This window comes from Dipodomys merriami, unplaced genomic scaffold (genome assembly GCF_024711535.1).
Source record: "Dipodomys merriami isolate MVZ:Mamm:240054 unplaced genomic scaffold, mDipMer1.0.p SCAF_36, whole genome shotgun sequence".
NCBI classification, from domain to species: domain Eukaryota; kingdom Metazoa; phylum Chordata; class Mammalia; order Rodentia; family Heteromyidae; genus Dipodomys; species Dipodomys merriami.
Window position 1 is genome coordinate 4,413,319 of NW_027205159.1, and position 21,998 is coordinate 4,435,316.

At 39.2% G+C, this 21,998-nt stretch overlaps 1 protein-coding gene across 1 annotated transcript in view; it reads left to right on the plus strand.

The window, feature by feature from the left end:
- The window catches only part of Slc9a4 (solute carrier family 9 member A4), a 60,775-nt gene extending 46,726 nt beyond the window's left edge, over positions 1–14,049 (plus strand). The window contains exons 10-12 of the mRNA XM_069988610.1: positions 1,732–1,863; positions 2,529–2,616; positions 6,771–14,049. Of these exons, the coding sequence (XP_069844711.1) occupies positions 1,732–1,863; positions 2,529–2,616; positions 6,771–7,129 (579 nt within the window). The 3' untranslated portion in view covers positions 7,130–14,049. The remainder of the gene's footprint in view (positions 1–1,731; positions 1,864–2,528; positions 2,617–6,770) is intronic.
- Positions 14,050–21,998: the final 7,949 nt, after the last annotated feature.

The window sequence follows — 21,998 nt, forward strand, 5'->3', positions numbered from 1 at the left end:
AAACCAGCCTGTTCGAGAAAATCTGGGAGACTCTTATCTTCAGTTCACCATCAGAAAACCCAGGGTGATGCAGTGTCTCAAGTGGTAGAGCACTAGCTTTGAGTCAAAAGGCTGAGGGATAGTGCCCAGGCCTAGAGTTCCAGCCACAAGACCCTCAAAAAAACGTTTCTATTAGGAAAGGCAACTTTGCTTCTTCCTCCATGTTCTCTTCGCATTCAATTTATTCCTTCTTTGTAGAATGACTTTGAAGCAATTGTTGGTTTTATGAGAATGCATTCAGTAGGATAATGAAAATCATAAAAATCTACTTGATTGGATGCACATTCACTAAACAATAAGCTAAAACCCAATGAAACCCTCAAGGCTCTGGCTGCCCCCTAATCTCTCTCAAGAATACCATCTGTGCAGCCAGAAACTTGCTCATATCATCCCAGACCAACTGAGAGCCAAATACAAATCCACATAGTAATGATGCTTAACATCTTAAGAGTCAACATTTTCTTTTCTCACCCCGAGGCTCATACCATAGCATCTTGGAATGAATGCTCTATATCTGAGGACACCTGGCTTTTAAGGATAGACTCTCCATTCCAGGGAGGGTTGTCCATGGCCCATTCTTATTGTTCTTTGTCCCTCCATTCCCATCTCTTACTACACTTTAGGTGATATACTTCATTCTCACGATAACAAAACCATTCCTGCGTGTTTCCCAGTGTTCCTTCTGCTTTCCCTTCAAGCAAGTTAACAACTCTTTGCTTCTATGCTTCTTTCTGTAACTTATCCCCAGGATAACATCCACTGATCTTTCAAGACTAACTTCAGTGAAATAAACCCATCCCATCCAAGGCCTTTACTCTACAGTGCCTATTTAATCCTCACTGAGCACATATTGTGTCCCTACACACTGACTACTCCAGAAGACTGTAAAGATTTTTGGGGGTGAGAATTCTGATTCACTTGTTTGAAAAAAAAAACATGTGTTTTGGCTTTGTCACTTGTCACACTACAGACTATTCATTCTATTGCAATTGGAATAAAATTAACACCTGCAGTCTCAATCCTCTTATCCAATGGGACTATGTAGTTTAACATAATGTTACCCACTAGCCCCAAGAAAGCTTGGCATTCGCTGATGAACCTGGGGTGATACACAAGGGAGGAAGCACTAGTTAAGAATCTTACAGGTTAGTTAAAATATCCATGTCAGCCCATGGTCCATGATAAGGGCTAGGAAGAAATTCATCATAAGCTGATCATCCATTCAATTTGATAAAGTATTTTTTATCTCTGCTTTATCCTACTGGTTTGATACAAGGTTTCTTCCTTTCAGAAATTGGGTTGATTTTTTAGGGGGTGAGGGATGTATGTGTTTACTTCATTAGTAAAATTTAAAAAAAAATAGAAATCCTGTGGAAATTTCCAGAGTGGTTTTTATATCCTTCTTATCCATCAAATCAAAATGCCTAAGAGCTACTGGCCTGATATTAAAACTCCGTGTGGGAAAGAAGGGTGGGACACAAGCAAGCTCTAAGTACCTTAGTGTGTATGAGGCCATGGAGACTTTGATTCAGCTCACAGCCTTTTCTCAGGTGGGCGTTAGAGGCAGCTGTGTTCCAAACATTGCTCGGCAAAGGTGCTGGCCATCTCAGGTGCACCCTGTATCAACACCTCCTGGGGTTGAATGCCACACTACAAGCGTTCTTCTTACCTGTCAATCCATTCTCTCTGTAGACCCTGTCTTACAACAAATACAACCTCAAACCCCAATCAAGTGACAAGCAGGCTAAAGAGATTCTGATCCGCCGCCAGAACACCTTGAGAGAGAGCATGAGGAAAGGCCACAGCTTGCCTTGGGAAAAGCCGGTATGTGGATACCGTGGGCATGGAACATTCTTCAATCTACAGATGTTTATCATCTGATACCTTGGGCTTTGTGGGGTGAACCGTCACCAGCTACCGTCTATTGCCAAAGATTTGTAAAGGCAAGATTGGGCAAGAGAGGACACAAAGGCCATCTCCCCTCCCTGGGTCCAGGTCTTCTGGGCATCTGCCTAGGAAATAAATGGCAGTGTACTGCCCTCTTGTGTAGGTTGAGTCCTGAGCCAGACCTAATGGTGGCCCTGAGATTTCTTTTGGATTAGAGCCTCTGGCCCTCTTAGAGGGTTGTGACAGGACTTATGGGCCTCGTCTTCAGATCACCTACTGTGATTTGAAATACACCTGAACTCTTCCTTCTTAAGGAGGATATATCATACCAATCATGCTGGGATTTCCGGATGGAGGTTGGGTCTAGAGTGAACCCTAATATTGATCCTCATTCAGAGGGACTAGGGAGAAACTGAGAAAGGTTCACATGAGAGGGAAGAGAAATATACACAAATGTCTGAAGCATTCTGCTATCTTTCAATCAAAGTAACTAGAAACCAGTAATCCAAGCAAGATGCCATGGCATGTGTCTGTGTTCTTTATTTGCCATGTTAAGGGTTCTAATTGTAGTATCTCATTCTGTTTTATATTTCTACCCATAGGCTGGCACCAAAAACATTCGCTACCTCTCCTTCCCCTACAGCCATCCTCATCCAGCAAGGAGAGAAGCCAGGGTAGAGGAATCCACAGGTAAGCTGACATATACCTGTTCTGTTTCTTCCTGATAGAGGCAGAGGGTAAGCATTTGGGGGATTGTTAGCCAAGAGGCAAGAACAAGAATATGGTATAGGGGCTTATAATAGTAACGAGAAGAAAAGAATTTCTTTTAGGGATGCAATTCAGAATTTTATTTATAGACACCCAAATTCAAATTTTATACAACTGTCATTGCACATGACCTATTGTCTTCTTTTAATTATTTCAGCCATTTTAAAAAGTAACAATGGTTCATAGCTCCCAGTTCATACAAATAGAAGCATCAGGTTAAAGAGAGCCCAGGGGCATAGTTTGTTGATCTGTATTTGAAAGATACATAAAAGGTAGAGCTAGTTAACTTTCACTGAAATGACTTCATAAATTTCCTATTCAAAGCTGTTCCATTTAACACTTAGGTGAGATTCTTAAAATATCTGAAACATCTTATTGTGTTTTTTGTGTCTTTTTGGGGGAGGGGGGGTCCAGTCGTGGGGCCTGAACTCTGGGCCTGGGCGCTGTCCCTCAGCTCTTTAGCTCAAGGCTAGCGCTCTACCACATGAGCCATAGCGCCACTTCCGGCTTTTTTTTTCTTTTTGCTTATATGGTGCTGGGGAATTGAACCCAGGCCCTCATGCATGCAAGGCAAGCACTCTACCACTGAGCCACCTTCCGAGCCCCCATCTTATTGTTAATAAAAAGCAAAGTTACCATGTTTTAAATGTGTGTAAAAATAAGTTTGATTTTTGTCAAAAGATGGCATATAATATATAGAATATCACATATTCTCAATATTGAGAATTTTTAAGCCTTTTTCAAATCACATTGAAAATTCAAGAAAACTATACATGCAGAAATTTAGAATTACATTGTATGTATGTATGTAAGTATGTATGTATGCTAGTCTTAGGACTTGAACTCAGGACTTTGTATTCCCTCATGGCTTTTTCACTCAAGGCTTGCACTGTACCTCTTGATCCACATCTCCATTTCTGCCTTTTTGCTGGTTAACTGGAGATGATCCTCATGGACTTTTTTCTTGGTCTATCTTTGAAACTTGATCCTCAGAGCTCAGGCTCCTGAATATCGGTGTAAGCCACAGCACCTGGATTTAAAAATAAATATAATTATTCTTTCAAGTGATTGTTCTTCTGGTTTAAAAGCATGTTTCCCGTAAAAGCAATGAGTAAGAGCACTGGGTCCCACTGACTCATGCCTGTAATCCTAGTTACTTGGGAGGCTGAGATCTAAAGGTCATGGTTTGAAGCCAACCCAGGAAAGAAGTTCTGTGTGACTTTTATCTCTGAATAACCACCAAAAAAGCTGAAAGTGGAACTGGGGCTCAAGTGTGGAACACTAATCATGAGCAAAAAAATTCAAAGACTGAACTAGTCACTAAGTTTAAGCCCCAGGACTGCCCTCCCCAACACAAATCAATGAGTAGGAGGAAAACATAATAAAGGAAGTTAAAACCATATGAGACCCCCAACATTCAGTTATATCACTATAGACCAGTTTGATTAGTACCCTCCTATAACTCTCTGTACTACTCTGATTCCTATCTTTCCCACACCTGACACAAAAGCAAAACACAAAAACACTGCATTGCATTATAAATAAAAATTGTTAGTCATTGTTTTGTAATTTTTATTAATTTCCTAATTCTTTCAACAGGATCATGTATAAGTTTCATATTAATAGATATATTATTTTGGCAGTTATGGGGTCTGAACTCTGGGCTGGGGCACTGTCCCTCAGCTCTTCAGCTCAAGGCTAGTACTCTACCAATTGAGCCACAGTGCCACTTCCAGCTTTTTCAGATTTCATATTCATTTTAAATTTTGTACTCACTTAGATGTGTTCAACTGATTCTAAATGTCATATAGATAAGAGTGGTTAGATTATCCTCTTGAGTACAAAAAGTAATGAAATGGATTTAGGTTAAGAGAATTACATTACCAGTAATAAGGAATTATAATAGTGATCAGTAGGTGACAGAGATAGTCCTTTGGCGTAGTGAAGCTGATATACCACAAATCAACACAATTGGTTAGTGGGATCCACCTTCTCCCCACTACTAAGGTCTTTCTACACCAGGAGAAGGGCAGGAAACAGCCAAGGAGTTGGAGGGGAGACTTCAGAACAGGATTCCACTTGTAGCAGGCGGTGGCTGGTTATCTAGGCTGAGATTCAGGAAACAACTCCCTTGCTCTCCAGTTTCAGGACATGCTTTGCTCTGAATGTCTGGAGGGTCTCCATGATGGCTTTGGGAGGACCCACACATATCTTCCAAAACATTATTTGCCTTTGGGACTCACTTGTGTTGTACTTAGCAAGACTGCATCTTTTAACCCTTTGCAAGTCCTGAGATGGCTAAAAACCCATGCAGCCTGAGGTCTATGGTAGGGGAAAAACAAAGGAGGAGGTAACAATGATGGATAAGAAATGTACTCATTACCTTGCTCATGTAACTGTAACCCCTCTGTCCACTATTTTTACGATAAAAAAACATAAAAAATGAAAAAAAGAAAAAGCTCTGGAGAAATGAGTGGTGGCAATTTAACAAGTATAAATGCTTTTAGTGCCATTGAATTGTACCTTTAAAATGTGTGTGTGTGTGTGTGTGTGAGTGTGTGTGTGTATGTGTGTGTGTGGGAGAGACACAGAGAGAGAGAGAGACAGATAGAGAGAGAGAGACAGACAGAAAGGAGAGAGAGAGAGAGAGAGAGAGAGAGAGAGAGAGAGAGAGAGAGAGAGAGAGAGAGAGCACATGTGTGCATGTTCATACTCATGACCTATTCCTGGGCTTGAATTGTTAACTGGAGATAAGAATCTCATGGTCTTTCCTGCCCAGGTTAGTTTAAAACTGCAGTCCTCAGATCTCAGCCTCCTGAGTAGCTAGGATTACAAGCCTGAGCCAGTGGTGCCTGGCTTAAATGATCAATTTTTTTAATGGATAAGGTATTACATTTATCATATATTTCACAACATTTTTAAATGTGAAGAGTAACAGGAAAGTGCTGCTGTTCAGATCTGAGTCTCTGAATGCTGTGTGTTGTCACTTTCCTCTGGTGGAGCCCTGCCTTGCTCTGAGTAGAAGCTCTGTCTTGATTTAGCCCCCAGTGCACGGGTTCAGAAGTCAAGGCTGTCAATCATCCAGAATGTGTAGAACAGACACTGGGGAGGGAGTGTTGATAGAGACATCTGCTGCTCCTGCCCTGGACTTCTTAATTCACATGTAGGCAGGATCAAGTTACCCTCTACTTTCCAGCAAGGAGGAAGAAGAGGAAGAAGAAGAGGGGAAGGGGGGCACTGGAGGAAAGCAAGCCAGGCACTGGTAGTTGTCACCATAGCTTCTCAGGAGGCTGAGATCTGAGGATGGTGGTTCAAAGCCAGCAGGCAGGAAACTCTGTGAGACTTTTATCTCCAATTAATGATCAACGCCCCCCCAAAAAAAACTGTGGAGTGCTAACAAGCTAAAAAGCTCATGGACAGCACCCATGACCAAGTTTAAGCCCTAGGATCAGTACAAAATAAAGAAAAAGAAATAGAAGTCCCAGGTAGCATTGAGTTTCAGTTGGCCTTTCAGAAGACAAAGTAGCAGTTTTATATTTTATTTTGTTCTATGACTGTACTGAGGTTAGAACTTAGGGCCTAAGTGTCCCTTCACTTTTATATAAAAGTTCAAGGTTGGTGTTCTACCACTTGAGCCATAGCTCTGATTCTGGCTTTTTGTTGGTTAATTAGAGACAAGAGTCTCATGGACTTTCTTGCCTGTGCTGTCTTTGAACTGCGATTCTCAGATATCAGCTTCCAGAGACATTAGAATTATAGGCATGAACCATTAGTGCCCAACAGACTAGCTTGCTATGTCTTATGAGTTATGTCCTTGGCCAAGTAACCTGATCTTGTAAGTGGATACTACCTTACGCACATTGCAGAGACTGGCTTTTGATGCCCAGAGTGCAAGCATTTCATGCAGGTATAGCACTGTATATATGCATATAGAATATGTCCCCTGAACCTCTAGAGTAATGACTGGAACCTCAGAAGGGTTTGCTTCCCTTCAGTGTTTGCCATATGTATTCAAATCCCTAACCCTGATTTCAAATGTTGTTCGTTCCCCCTTCTTCTTCCAATGCTTTTCCTAGATGATGATGACGGCAGCGATCCAGGATACCCATCCATTATGTTTAGTTCACACTCCCGAACAGGATCCCTTCAGGAAAGACGACTGACACAAGAAATGATCCCAATGAAGAGCTTACACAGAGGAGGAAAGGCATATAATTTTGGCTACCAAAGCAACAGCAGCCACGAAGTGCATGATGGCAGAAGCAGGAGGCTGTTTTTGAGGCCTAAGCCCCTGTTCTATGCAGTGGATGAAGAGTATGAATCTGCAGGGGACAGAGAGGAGGAGGCCTCAGCCATTCATTCCAGATGGACAACTGAGTACCGGCACGTCAGGCAACACCACAAGTCCCACAGTCCTTTGCTCCAAAGAAAATAATTCTGTCCATTAGATTGCTTCTGTATCTTTCAAGAGTCTTTCTATTATTGGGTTAGAAGAATTTCTAGAGTTCAAAATAAGAGCTATTGAGTTTGTTTCATGAAGCTATTGGACATGTGTATATAAGAATCAAGAAAGATATTTTTCATAGGACTGGGAGCAAACTTGAAGACTGAGCTCTATTCTTAACTGGTGGCCCTTTGGCAGATGAATTCCTGGTGAGTGAGAGAAGTTAACCACCTCTGGAATTAGTCACCAGGAATTCCTAAGAACTGTTCAAAACTAGATCCATGTTATGTTCTGATATATAAGTGTGATTGGTTAATAATTTCTACATTGACTTCATGTGTAACTTCATGTATAATATAATCAAATTAAAACTAGGAAGGCTTCATTCAGTTAGAGATGCTCAGCTGTCCAAAGAAAAGGACACTTTGACCAAGGTCTTAAGGTGAGTTGTCCTCCCTTTAAAGTGAATATATTTGGCCTAGGTTTTTATAATATTCAATCTCAAACATACCTCAAAGGAGAGGTAACATTTCTCATAACATTACTATACTTAATAAGTAATAATGATAACCATGAGGTATGTGCTATATGATTTTTTTCAACAATTTTATAATTAGAATATTGATTTTAAGAACAATTCTAGGGCTGGAAAGGTGGCCTAGTGGTAGAATGCTTGCCTTGCATGCATGAGGTGTTGGTTTGATTCCTCAGCACCATAAGCAGAAAAAGCCTGAAGTGGCGCTGTGGCTCAAGTGGTAGAGCGCTAGCCTTGAGCTTAAGAGTTGAGAGACAGGGCCCAGGCCTAGAGTCCAGGCCCCAAAACTGACCAAAAAAAATTAGAAAAACAATTCTATTGGAGACACAACAACCACATCAGTTTAATAGCTATTATAAATAACAGATATTAATTAAGTGTTCATGTGATATTTTTCCTTTGAGTTGGAAGAATATTCTTCAATTTAAATATTTATCTTCATCATCCCCAGACTTAATCCTGAAACTCACAGTTTAACCCTTCAACTTTTTTTTTTAATTTAATTTTATTTTATTTGAGAACATGCTGTACAGAGGGGCTACAATTACATGGGCAGGATAATGCATACATTTCTTACCAAGCATTGCAGCCTCCTCCTTTGTTTACCCTTCACCTCCCTTCCCAGCCTCCCCCCTCCCCCCACCCAATTATACCCCCCTCCCCCCCCACACCGACATTGTAAAGCTGGTTTTGACATGACATTTTGTACGTCTCATTGTTGCAACAGGTCCACCTGAATCCTTAAACGACTTGTTTGTCCCCATCTCCTCCACATGTTATACTGACATCAAATATAGTGAAAGCGTAACCCTTCAACTTTTATCTTTATCTTTTTTCCATACTTCCTCTCTCTTTCTCGTCTCTCTTCTGGTAGAGGCTGGTGGGGTTCACTAGAATTTACTATTGAAAAGTTACGTATAAAACTGAACTAAGGTGAACAGAGTTTGCATGTTTTAGTGAATTATATCCAAGGAGCAACAGAAATCCAAATTTCAGGGTTCCCTTCCTCAAGTGGCAAGCAAGGTATGAATGAAAGTGTCCTGGTTTTCTCTCAGAAGTCAGAAGAAGGGTGGTGGTACTTAGAGATCGATTTAACTGGTAGAAGCTGCTGGAAGAACTTCCAGCTCAAATAAAAAAACTGCCTCTGCAGGCAGAGACAAACTCAGACCAAAGAAAGTAGCAAGCATTCAGGGGACAGTTCCATAGGAAATAGAGTTGAAGACAGCAAGACAAGGTAGAAGTCTGCATTTGTAATGTGTGAATGTGTAATCTTCTGTTTTGTATAGTGATTATTGTCCCCATTACCTAGGGAGGACACATTTCAAGACCCTGGGAGGTGCCTGGTCCTGCAGATAATACTAACTCTTATCTATACTTTGTTTTCTCCTATAGATACATAGCTCTGATTAACTTTCAAGTAAGAGATTGACAATAATTATAAATAGAAGAGAATACTAACTGTGAAAACATTAAGACCTGAATTATTTATTTTGGTAATTTTCCATTTAATAAGTTTGGACAGTGATCTACTGCAGGTGTATCTACTTGAAACAGTTGAATTGAGGATAAGAGAAGACCAATGTCCTGTGAACTGCAAAGGGAAGTGGGAAGGAAAGTCTCTGTTAGCATTGAGATGACACATTCTCTGCTTACAATTGACTTCCCACTTAGGGGATTGTTCAGTTCTTGAAAACTGGCCAGCACATCAAGAGGAAAGACATTTGGGGCAGTAGCAGTGACTTTGACCTTATGGGCATCACATCCTCTAACTCAGTAATCTTGCACCAGACTGCATTTTAACAACAGGAGTCATAATTATCTGTCTATCTGAAGCCATTGTTCTTCTAGGCCCTGGCTGGCCTGAGAAATGATCCCAAAGCTCTAGCCTAAATGTGTGGCAGGTTGATGCCCTCTGTGGTACTGGTGACTCTGGTATGGAGAGTTCAGTTGTGAAATGGCCTCTTTGGACTTCCAGTACTGTTTCAAAACACAGCAACTGAATCACCCTCTAGGTTCTCCTTTGTGACAGACCATGCTGTAGGTTGGCTGAGGATTAGCAACAAGTATCTGAGAAGTGTACATGGGTAGAGGTTTCATTGGAATGGTTTGTCCACAGGTTCCAGGAAGAACATCATTGGAGAGTTTCTTCCTGGTGTGGAGTTGAGGAAGGCTTGGATCTTATTCCCTCCTAAGGGAGGGAAAGAAACTCCCCAAGGAGGGAAATTATCTAAAGTCCTATCCAAAGCCTCACTTCAGGTCCCTTGAACAATCCACATTTTGTCAAAAAATGAGACTCACCATGTACAAAACCCTAATTTTCCTCTAGGAACATCTTTTTTTGAACTTTCTGAAAAATATGCCTATTGTCAGACTGAATGAATGAGTCTAGGTTTCAATGAATTCTAAAGTTGACCAGACTATTATTTCCTTTATTTTAAAATCCTGTGCTTAAATAGTATTACCTGAAAGGTTTTCCATACATTTTCTGATGTTAAGGATTCAGTAAATCCTCTTCAAAGCTGATGAAATGTCCTGCTTACCTCTCCTGGCTTTACCTATTAAGATACACTGGCATAGAAGGTCTGCTATGACACAGGGAGAATAAGATTCTGAATTCTACTTTGCTGGGCTTCTGTCATTCTTTTTTTTTTTTCCTTCAAAGGCTGTATACTCACTTTCACATTCCCTTCTTGGAAAAAGGTTAAAGATCACGAAATAGGGGTAAAGATACCACCTGAATCCATTCATAGAATTACCATCTCTTATAAGAGGTGGCTTAGTGAGGTAACTATGTAGGCAGAACTCAAGTCTTTAGCCAGATCCTGGTTTTAGCCTACAGGGAAATTCCCTGAAAATTTACTTTCTTAGACCTCCACCACATTGACCATTTACACTGTCAATCAGTATAGTGAATTCAGAGCTCAAACTGTAGTCCTGGGACCTTGAAGAAATTACTGTCTCTAAGCTGGAATTGACCCATTAATAAAATAAGGTAATAATTCTGTCTAACTTATAAAATGATCTTGAGGATTAAAAGAGATTAAATGTGATTTATAGATTAGTGTTTGCTTTTCTAGTAAGACCTGATCAGATTGCCTCACATTATTTAGGGTAAAGTATATGTACTTATGAGAAGAGATACTCATTGATTTAATGACATGAAAAATTATAAATAGTAGCTTTCTATATTTTCTGAGTGGTAAAAGATTCTTGAGGAGCCTAGGGAAAGGATGTGGCAGAAGTTAAGAACACTGAGCAACATACTCACAGCTCTACTTGGATAAAGTTGAAGCCCGTGAATCAGGAACAAAATCAGATAGAAACAGTCAAAGCCACAACCTTATATAGCTTCCTATCATTTCACTTCCTTGAAATGACTACACTTTTTGCTTTGGGGACAGCAGTTTTAGTATAATATGATCCTAATTTCATTTTTAAAAGACCATGATTTTATAGTCCTACTTCTGCATGTCATGATGAACAGCCATTAAATAAAAGATGAAGTTTCACTTTATTGGGAATAAAAAGTCAATAGGATTTAATTCCCCAGTTTGGATTTCTAGAAGAGATCATCCTTCCAAAAGTGTGATTCTTTTTCTTTTTAAAAAAATTGTGCATAACACTGGGAAGGTGGCTCAGTGGTAGAGTACTTGCCTTGTATGCATGAGGCCCTGTGTTTGACACCTCAGTACCACATAAGCAAAAAAAGCTGGAAGTGGCACTGTGGCTCAAGTGGTAGAGTGCTAAACTTGAGCTGAAGAGCTGAGGGACAGCATCTAGGCCCAGAGTTCAGGCTCCAAGACCTACAAAAAAAATTAGGCCAGTCCCAGGTCTTGAACTTAGAGCCTAGGTGCTGTTACTGAGCACTTTGACTGGGTTTGTTGCTTTACTACTTGAGCCATATCTCTACTTCTGGTTTCTTAGTGTTTAACTGGAGACAACTGTCTTATGAACTTTTCTGCCCAGACTGGCTTTGGATCTCAATCCTCAGATCTCAGCCTCTTGAATAACTAAGATTATAAGCCACAGTCACTAATGCCCAGAAATTACTCTTGACTTATGAATATTAACTGTAGAGATAAGTAGTTAAGCATTTCAGCATAGACATATTTTCAAATAAGCTTCATAATGTTTTAAAATTAAGCAAAAATTAGAAAAAAGTAAAGTTGGTGAATGCTAGGCATTGATTAAAGTTTTTATGACTATATTTTATTCTCAAATAACAGGTGGTTTCTTGTCATTACTAATATTTTTCCCTGAGTAAACTCTGTCAATTGTCTTATCTCTAACTTCTGAGAAAATCCAGCAATACAGATAGAAAGCTTCCTCTTAGGCCAGCAGTCACTACTAATTGTTAATAAGATAATAAACCAAGGGGAATAAAAGATGCCTGCAAAGTGCAACTTGCTCTGGGGATTAGCCATTGATATGTCCTTTCATCTATGCCCAATAAGTAATTTAATAAATTCATTTTCCTTCTGAGAATATAAGGAAAGGCATGAGTAAGAATGAGAAATCAGAAACCAAACTTTTCATTTCCCAGCTTTCTTGAAGGAAGGCTGTGTTCAACAAAGTAACTAAAACCATGTATGGACTGAATCAAAACAGCAACCACAACATTGACAGCCACGGTCATCTAGATCACAAGTAAAAAGTGGTCCTAAAATCAAGATAAGATATTCACTCTGTACTCTGAGATCAATCTTGAATAGAATAGTAATAGCTGACATGTTTGTAGAGGCTTTCTAAGGCCAGACATTGTTTTTTAATCAGTGCATAAGTTCCAGGATTGCTGTCATATCTGATAGAGAAGACTGAGAGGATATAAGCAATGGCTCGAGGGTTTCCTCAATCCCAGAAAAAAAAAGAACAAAACTTTCAATACAGTGTCTGTCTTGGTGAATACTCAGCAGGCGGAAGCTCTTTCTGGAATATAACTGGGAATTGAGAAAGTGCCACAGATCCACAGAAGAAATAGAGAAGCTCCACCCTGCGTCAAAGAACTTTGCCACATGTAGGCAAAGAAATGCAATGAAACATGCTGTTAGTTTGAAAGGGTGCTTTAATCCATATAGTTTTCAACCTAAAAATTACATGTCCAAGAGTCATTACGTTTTCAGGGGTAACTCAAGTGTTTTTGAGTCTGATTTTAAATTGAGTTTCCTTTTGAATTGTACTAATAATGTTTTCAAATAACCTTTTACTTGGTTTCCTCATGCATCTGTGGCTAGGACATCTCCATAAGCGTGGGCTGTTTTCAAGCAACTCAACCAGGCTCCTGGCTTTCAACACTTATCTTGCCAGATAACACTGGATTCTTTAGGAGCTTGGCTATTATTTCTGTCTTTGAATCACAAAACAGCTTAGTTTTGGGCGTAGAACTTTAGGACCAGAACCTCATTTGTAGTTTAGTTCATTAGTCCTATTTGGGGAGCTTAGTCCAAACCACTGAACTCCTGTAAGCTTATTTAACAATACTATGCACCCCGCATTTTACTTAAAAGCTCTCTCTATTTTTCTTTTTCTGTTACTGGGATTTGAACTCAGGGACTCATGCTTTCTCAACTTATGACTGGTACTTTACTACTTTAGTCATATCCCCAGCCCAGATTTTTGTTGGTTATTTTAAAGATGGAGTTACACAGACATTTTTGCCTGGGCTGGCTTTGAATCTCAACCCTCCCAGGTCTTAGCCTCCTAGATAGTTAAAATTTTAAGCATAAGCCAACAATATCCAGGAGTACATACTTTTAAAAAATATAATTCTTCATGGTGGATGCTAAATCCAAAATGTTAGGTGATACGACAAAACTAACAGGACTCAAGAAACAAAGAACTTCCACTCATCTGGTGGAACCACTACTAAATATCCCCATACTGCTGATCACATGTATGGTGTATATGTGTACACCGTTAGATGTTATAGACCGTGATAGACAATTTGCTCCAGGAAAGTTAGAATGAACTTGTGACTTTAAATGAGCATCATTATTCCACAATACTGTGAAATTCGGGAAATTATGTCATCACTTAATCACAATAAAAAAAAAAAACCAAAAACCTTCGGGAAGGTAGGGAGGGAAGGGATGGTAGGGGGAAAACAATGGAGGGGGTAACAATGCTCAATAGGAAGTGTATTTATCACCTTACTCAGGTAACTGTAACCCCCTGTATAGTATCTTTACAATAAAAAAAAGAAAAAAATTACACCTAAAAAAATTATCTTTAACTGGGAGAGTACAAGGGAAGGGGTGACATTGCCCAACAAGAAATGTACTCTTTACCTGACTTATATAACTGTAACCCCCCTCTATATATAACCATTATAATAAAAATTACATTTTTAAAAATTATCTTTAAGTAGTTGTATAAAGGAGTTACCATTCAACTATATATATATATATATATATATATATATATATATATATATATATATACATATAATTCTTGGGGCTGGGAAGGTGACTCAGTGGTAGAGTGCTTGCCTTGCATACATGAGGCCCTGGGTTTGACTCCTCAGTACCACATAAGCAGAAAAAACTAGAAGTAGCACTGTGGCTCAAGTGGTAGAGTGCTAGCCTTGAGCTGAAGTGCTGAGGGACAGTGCTCAGGCCCAGAGTTCAGGTCCCATGACCAACAGCATATGTATGTATCTATATCTATATCTATATCTATTCTTATATATACATATATATGTATATATATATATATATTAATATATAAAATACTTGCTGGGTGTTGGTGATTCACACTGTAATTCTAGCTATTCAGAAGGCTGAGATCTGAGGATTGTGATTCAATTCTAGCCTAGCCAGGAAAGTCTCCCATTAATCACCAACAAAGGGGAAAAATAAGTGTGGTTCAAGTAGATTATCAGCCTTCAACAAAAAGCTAAGAGATTGTATCCAGACCTAGAGTTCAAGCCCCAGTACTAACAATACACACACACACACACACACACACACACACACACACACATTTCTCATGAAGTAGGTATTATTATTATTATTATTATTTTGTCGGTCATGGGGTTTGAACTCTGGGCTTGGGTGTTGTCCTTCAGCTCTTCAGCTCAAGGCGAGCACTCTACCACTTGAGCTACAGCACCACTTCCGGTGGCATTATTATTTTTATGTCCATTTTACAGATGAGTCATTGGAATGTTTTCATCAGGATCAAACAGTAAGTACAGTAGCAGTGTCATTTAGAGGTCTTTGATTGGAAAGCCACTAACTCTATCCACTAGATAATAATACCCTCAAAGCTGTAACCAGAGTTCCTAGGCAACAGGCCCAACTCTCCAGGATCCCATATGTCAGGTCTGGCCACTTACCACAAGATACCAAATAAAGAGACAAAGAGTAGTGAAGGGAAGAGAAAGAAGATTTATTACGTGGCACAGGCATCTAAGGGAAAAGGCAAAGCAAACACTTCCGTCTACTTTGTTAAGGGTAACTAACACGAACTTTACGTTTAAATAGAAAAATAACTGGGGGCAAAGGACAGATATGTGTAATTATTAAACTGTGTCATCCAGTGGTGAGAGGTAGCCCAGTTGTTTATTATCTCAGAGTTGGTCAGGCAGGGACTTATTAAATAAACAATTGATTCTTGCCAGGTTTGTGGTCTATCCTGATAGCTCTGCTATTCCTTTTCTTGGAGAGCAGTTTTCTTTGTAAATATGTTACCGACCAGTTCTATCCTTCCTAGAATCTTAGATGGTTAGAGGAGTGGGGAGAGACTCAGAGTCAAGGGTACAGATGCAAAATGGAGCCAGAGATGCCACACTTGTATTCTGCTTTCAAATTCTCTTGGACGTGAGGATCAGTGTTATAATTTTAGCCAATGCAATTTCAAACTACTTACTTGGTGCTGTCCCTTGGCTTTTTTGCTCAAGGCTAATGCTCTACCACTGGAGCCATAGCTCTATTTCTGGCTTTTTGGTGGTTAATTGGAAATAAGAGACTCACAGACTTTCTTGCTCAGGCTGGCTTTGAAGGCCCATCCTCAGATTTCAGCCTCCTGAGTAGCTAGGATTACAGATGTGAGCTACTGGCGCCCATTATAAGTACTTATTTTTAAACAGTAAAGCTGTTCCTATATTAAATTTATTATTACAATGGAAGTTATTAGTACAGCAATTTTAAGAATACTTTGAGATTTCACAAAAAACACATGAACTTGGTCATCATCAATTAAGTTCTAAAGATCACTTTAGCAAATTGATATTTTAAGGCAAGGTTAGCCATTGATGCCAGTGCTCGAAAGCCTTTATCCTTGCACATAATATTAAAACTTATAAGAGCTAAATCTTTGTGTGTGTGTGTGTGTGTGTGTGTGTGTGTGTGTGCGCGCGCGCGCGTGCGTGCGTGCCAGTTCTGGAGCTTGAATTCAGGACCTCAATATATTACATTTTAATTTGGCTTTTGGCTCAAGGCTGTTCCTCTACCACTTAGGCTACATCTCCATATCCAGCTTTTTTGCTGGTTAACTGGAAATGGAGTGTCTAGAACTTCTCTTCCCTAGTTAGCATCAAACTGTAATTCTTGTATCTCAGCCTCCTGAGTTGCTAGGATTACAGGTATGAGCCCCTGATGCCTGGCAAAATAATTCATTTTTAAGGAGAGAGTAGTAAGAATGTGTTATCATTTCATTTATTTTTTAAATGTAAATATTCTTATTTCTCTTTTATATTAGAGCTAGTGGAGATACTAGAAACAGAACCAGTTAGAAACTTTTAAAGTTAGAGGTCATTAAGCACCACAGCCCTGGAACAGCAAAGAGGGAAGGAAGGCCCCTTGGTGTTTCATTTACCATGTTTCCTTACAGGAATCTTCCAGAATAACAGAGAGCAAGTGAAACTGACTGGGTTTCATGGGTGTACTGTTTCACCAGGAAGGCTCCCTTGTTTTGAATTTGGGCTTCTCTTGGATCTGGTTCAAGGGGCAGCTCCATTATCTAACTATGCCATCTCTGAAGGAGTTGTGTGGCAGAGGGGAAGGAGGGTGTCAGCAGGCAAAATACTAAATGCACAAGTTAACCATTCAGAAAGAGGAAAGGAGTAAAACATGCTGCCCTCCAAAACAGGCCTTCTTGGATAGGGAACAGGCAGAAGGACAGATCCTCAACAGAAACACTCATAGGAGGATCACACTGAGCCGCAGCAACAAACAGCACAAACCAGCAGTCTTAAGAGCCTGGGGTTTAGCAAACAATGCTTGCTGTACCCACCCATGGCCCTGGAGCTGAAGTTCAAGTTCTGAATGCAAACAGCACAACTGATATTTCTGTAGTTTCATGCCAGAGCCTGTGGAATTTCAGGTTCTCTGTGGAAGAAGGAAGAAAGAAAGGAAAAAAGAAAGAAAGAAAGAAAAGAAGGAGGGAAGGAAGGGAGGGAGGGAGGGAAAAAAGGAAGGAAGGAGGAGAAAAAGGAAGGGAGGAAGGAAAAAATAAAGGAAGGAAGGAAAGAAGGAGAGAGAAAGAGAGAGACAGAAAAAAGAGAAAGAAAGGAAGAAAGAGTAAGGAAGGGAGGAGAAAGGAAGAGAAAAGAAAAAGAAGAAAATAAAAATAAAGGACACTGTTACAAGAAAACTGAAAAGCCAGCTACTATAGGTGGTTAATTCTTCCAGGAAAATGAGAGAGACAAGGTATTCAGGAAGCGGGAACTTCCTAAGAGGACCAATTTCATAGGGACTTTTAGGAGAAAGGTAAAAATGTTAGAGGAGAAAAGGTACCATTGGGACAAATCCATAACTAAGCTCTTCCTGGTGTTTAGGATAGGCTCAGGAGACGTTGAAACATTGGAAGATAGATTTACATTTAATAAGTTATTTGAGGTTCAGCATATAGACCAATGTTCTTATTTAGACTGTGAACTCTTTGACTGCCATTCAGAAAGAATGCTCCTGCATTGTGTCCTAAGATGTCAGTATCTTAGAGCAGTACATGTGTCTAGGTTTAGCAATACAGGGTCAGTTCTGAACTGTCCAAGATTGAAGACAATGTAGTATACCTTGCAGGAGATACCTTCCTCTAGGTGTTAACAAGCCTTCTGCAGAGATACTATAATCTCCTCCTCTAACAAAGTGATTTATGACTTGAGAATTAGAAGGTATAGGTGGCAATACAAACTTCATCATTTTCTAGCTGTATGGTATTGATCTCTCCTATAGTTACTGGGGTAGTAACATCTACTTTACCTGTCTCAAAAAGGAATTGTGGATTCTATCCAAACCAAAAATTTTTTTTTATTTTTATCTTTTGTGTCAGACCTGAGACTTGAACTCAGGGCCTAAGCACTGTCCTGAGTTTTTGTGCTCAAGGTTAGCACTCTACCAGTTGAGCACAGCTACATTTCTGGCTTTTTGGTGGTTAATTGGAAATAAAAGTCTTACAGACTTTCCTTCCTCAGGTTGACTTTGAACAGAAATCCTCAGATCTCAGCCTCCTGAGTAGTTAGATTACAGGTGTGAGCTTCTGGCACTCAGCTCAAGTCAAGCCTTTTAAGTATACAGTCATTGCAAGGGTCCCAGAGGTAGAGAACAAGTGTAAAATAGGCCTGAATTTGACTCCTAGTTCTGTGGCTTTGTAAACACTTACTCAAGCAATTTGTTCATCCTTTCCAAGCTGTTAGAATAAAGCTTGGCATATGGTTCCTTGCTCAGTCAACATGAACTGTTACCATAGTGATGGTCTTAGACAGTTTTGTGATTAAAGATGAGCTCAAGAATAAAGTTATCCGATGACACCTATCACAGTATAATAAGGACGACTTTTATGCAGGACCACAATCATAGGCTTCAGTGGAATGTTACAATAAGGAAGAGAGGTTGGCTTCACTCTGAGTATATCATAAGCTAGTCAAGTTTTGTAGCTGAGGAAGAAGTGGGGTAGTGTCAGTGGATAGGAAATTACTGAGAGGAAATTTCAGAAGTCAAGGGTTAAATTCACTGTACAAGATCCTTGCTGAAGGGTGACTGGATATCTCATAATGGAGGCTGAAGAACCCAATGAGATATGAAAGGCGCTTAGCTATCAGGGGCAGGGTGGGGGGAGATTCCTGCTAAACCCACTTAGCAGGGCTTGGCTAAAACAGATTTTACAAGGAAGTGTACAGATGGGCTAGGAGAAGTTTCAGTAGCCTGACTCATGTTTAGTCAAGCAATGATTCTTTGTGTGGGCTTTGGAATCCAAGCTGCCTAGACCTTGTGAAATGATACCCAAAGATAAAAATAAAAATCATAAATATAAATGAATACTTGTTCACATCCAACTCATAAATGAATAAGGAAACTAATTTGACATTTCAACCAGTTTGAAGAAAAAAGTCAAAATATCATACATTTTTAGGCAGACAGGAATACGTATAAACTTTAAAATAGATTGAAAAATAAGCTTCCTGCCTAGTGGGAGGAAAAAACAGTTGACTCTCTACCGAAAAGAATCTATTTGTAATTCTCTAGATAAATATTATTTGCAATTCTCTCAGTTATTTTTATGAGTTTCCACAGTTATAACTAACTTAAAGACAATGAGTAACTCAAAGACAACCTTAAAAATCTGGAGTTGGAGCAAAGTAAAATTGATATAGAAACTGAGCAAGGTGAATAATTGTTATGAACTTAAATTTCATCTTTACTAAAATTAATAGGAAATACTTCCACTCCACTTTTTCTTACAAAGAACCAATTAAATCACTACCACATCAATCCTGGTACTCATAGGAGCTTCTCATTTCAATTTGTCTCCTTTGTCTTGTGCTTTCAATAGATTTGACATTAAAGAATCCACATTGAAGTATACTAAACCACGTGAAACTTACGTGTGACCGTCACGTAATGGTAACTAATGTTGTCAGTAAGTGTCTTGTGATAGAACTCACTTCATCTGTCTGTTTAAATACTTTTCTTATCCCCTGAATTGCTTTTTTATATTTACTTGTAAGCTACTCCCAATATTGGCAAAGTTGAACTAAAATCATCTTACATACCGTTTCTTTCATTATTTTCCTTATTCATTCTCATACTTTAGAATTAGGATAGACTTGGGGAGGTTATTGGAATGATATCAAGTTATAACTTCATAATATACAAGGTATGGGAACTTTGAAAAGTTACTACAACTGTTGAACCTTTATTGATCTTTATTTTGTATACCTATAAAGTATAATAATATTACCTCTGATGAAAATGAGATAATATAGACATATAAAACACTATTAGACTGGAACACAGTTAAATTAAAAGGTAAATGCTCTTATTTCTCTAAAAAGCTTGAGTGTGTGTGTGTGTGCATGTGTGTGTGTGAGAGAGAGAGAGAGGAAGAGAGAGAGAGAGAGAGAGAGAGCTAGAGAGTCCAAGCCCTAGGCTCTATGTTCTAGCTGAGCCCACAAGGGACTCAAACTCAATACCACACCTAAGAGGGTAAGCATTGGTCATTGTCTGAGCATATATGGAGCTGTGTTTATCAGTCAGCTGCCCCTTGTACATATTTTCCTGTCTTGGTCATACAAACTTCTAGCTTGGCCTTGCTAAGTTTTAATTACTCTATCGTTTTTCTGTGATTAGTTAAGTTTATCATGTGATTATCGAGATGACAAGAAAATACATACTTCTAGGGAAAATTTTAATTTGTACAAAAATAACAGAGAGATATACATTCATATACTAACATGAGTTTCAATAAATAGTGACTCACACCCAGTCTTTATTTCATTTGTATCCACACTTGCCACATTCTTAGATTATGTTGATGTATCACACTAATTTATCTATAAATATTTCAGTATTTTCACTAAGAAATAGTAACAACGGTACTTTTAAGACCAAACTGAAGTAAAAATTTGTTATCATTTTACATAAAAGCTGACCAGAATTTGACCAGAAATTTCTTTTGAAGTTTGAAGGTTGAAATAATAAACAATTTGTGTTTGGCATTACTTGATGCTTAAAAATAACAAGTGACCATATATAAATCATTAAGCTAGGTAATATGGATAATGAATATGCAAACAAAATATTTTTTTCCTATCGTATAACCATCTAAAATTGTTTCAAGAGTCTATGGGAAGAAAATGCTCAAGTGGCACTTGTTTGTTCTAAGAAGACAACCTAGACATTTTTATTCTTAGCAATTATTGAAGAAACAGCCAACTATGACCAACTAGTACCTATTGCCTCTGGCCATCAGAGCTTCCTAACACCCTCAAACAGCTTGTGTGGATTTCTTTGTCCTAACAAAATCCCCCACCTCCAATTTTCCCTTGTTTCCAGGCCAAACCAGAAGCTACCCTGGTCTGCTCTGTGTGTTGTAGATTGCAATCCTATTCTTTATTCTAAATTATCCATCTTTTGGAGGGAATTTATCTTGTGATACAGAGAGTAGAATGGCTATAGTTTGGTCAACAAAAGGCTAATTTTCTCTGTGAATCTCAGAGTTCTCATGTGACAAGCTGTAGTTACTGTATAGACAAAAATCTCCCCATCATTTTAGGCCTGATCATTAAATATGTAAAAAGTCACATATTCACATCCTCTCAATTCTAATTTAAAATTAGAGAGTTATGTTTCTTATCAAGTTATATTTTAATTCATCAACCCATGGTCATCTGCTTCCAAGACATGGGTTCTTACAATATATTAATGTTGATTTTGTAAGATAGAATGATAAGAAGCTAAATGGCATGGTTTATGGTAAATTTCTCAAAGTTATCAAATAAAATTATGTTCAAGACAGGTACCAGTAGCTCACGCCTGAAATCCTAGCTACTCAGGAGGCTGAGATCTGAGGATCGTTGTTCAAAGCCAGCCTGGGCAGAAAAGTCCCCATGAGACTCTTATCTCCAATTAACCACTCAGAAACAGAAATGGTGCTGTGGCTCAAGTGGCAGAGTACTAGTCTTGAGCACAAAGAGGTTTAGGGACAGCGCCCAGAGGTTTAGGGATAGTGCCCAGGCCCTGAACTCAAGCCCCACAGCTGACCCCCCCCAAAAAAAAAACCTGTTCAAGACTATATTTTTACCCTTCCCTTGAATGACTTTGAATTGTTTTAAACAAATTACTTAAATTGTACAGTGTACTTGTTCTTCAAAATAATTGATTTCATTAAGACATTTTTTTTGGGGGGGTGTCCGGTTGTGGGACTGAACTCTGGGCCTGGGCGCCGTCCCTCAGCTCTTCAGCTCAAGGCTAGCGCTCTACCACTTGAGCTACAACGCCCCTTCTGGCTTTTTTTTTTTCTGCTTATGTGGTGCTGAGGAATCAAACCCAGGGCCCCATGCATGCAAGGCAAGTGCTCTACCACTGAGCCACCTTCCTAGCCCTCATT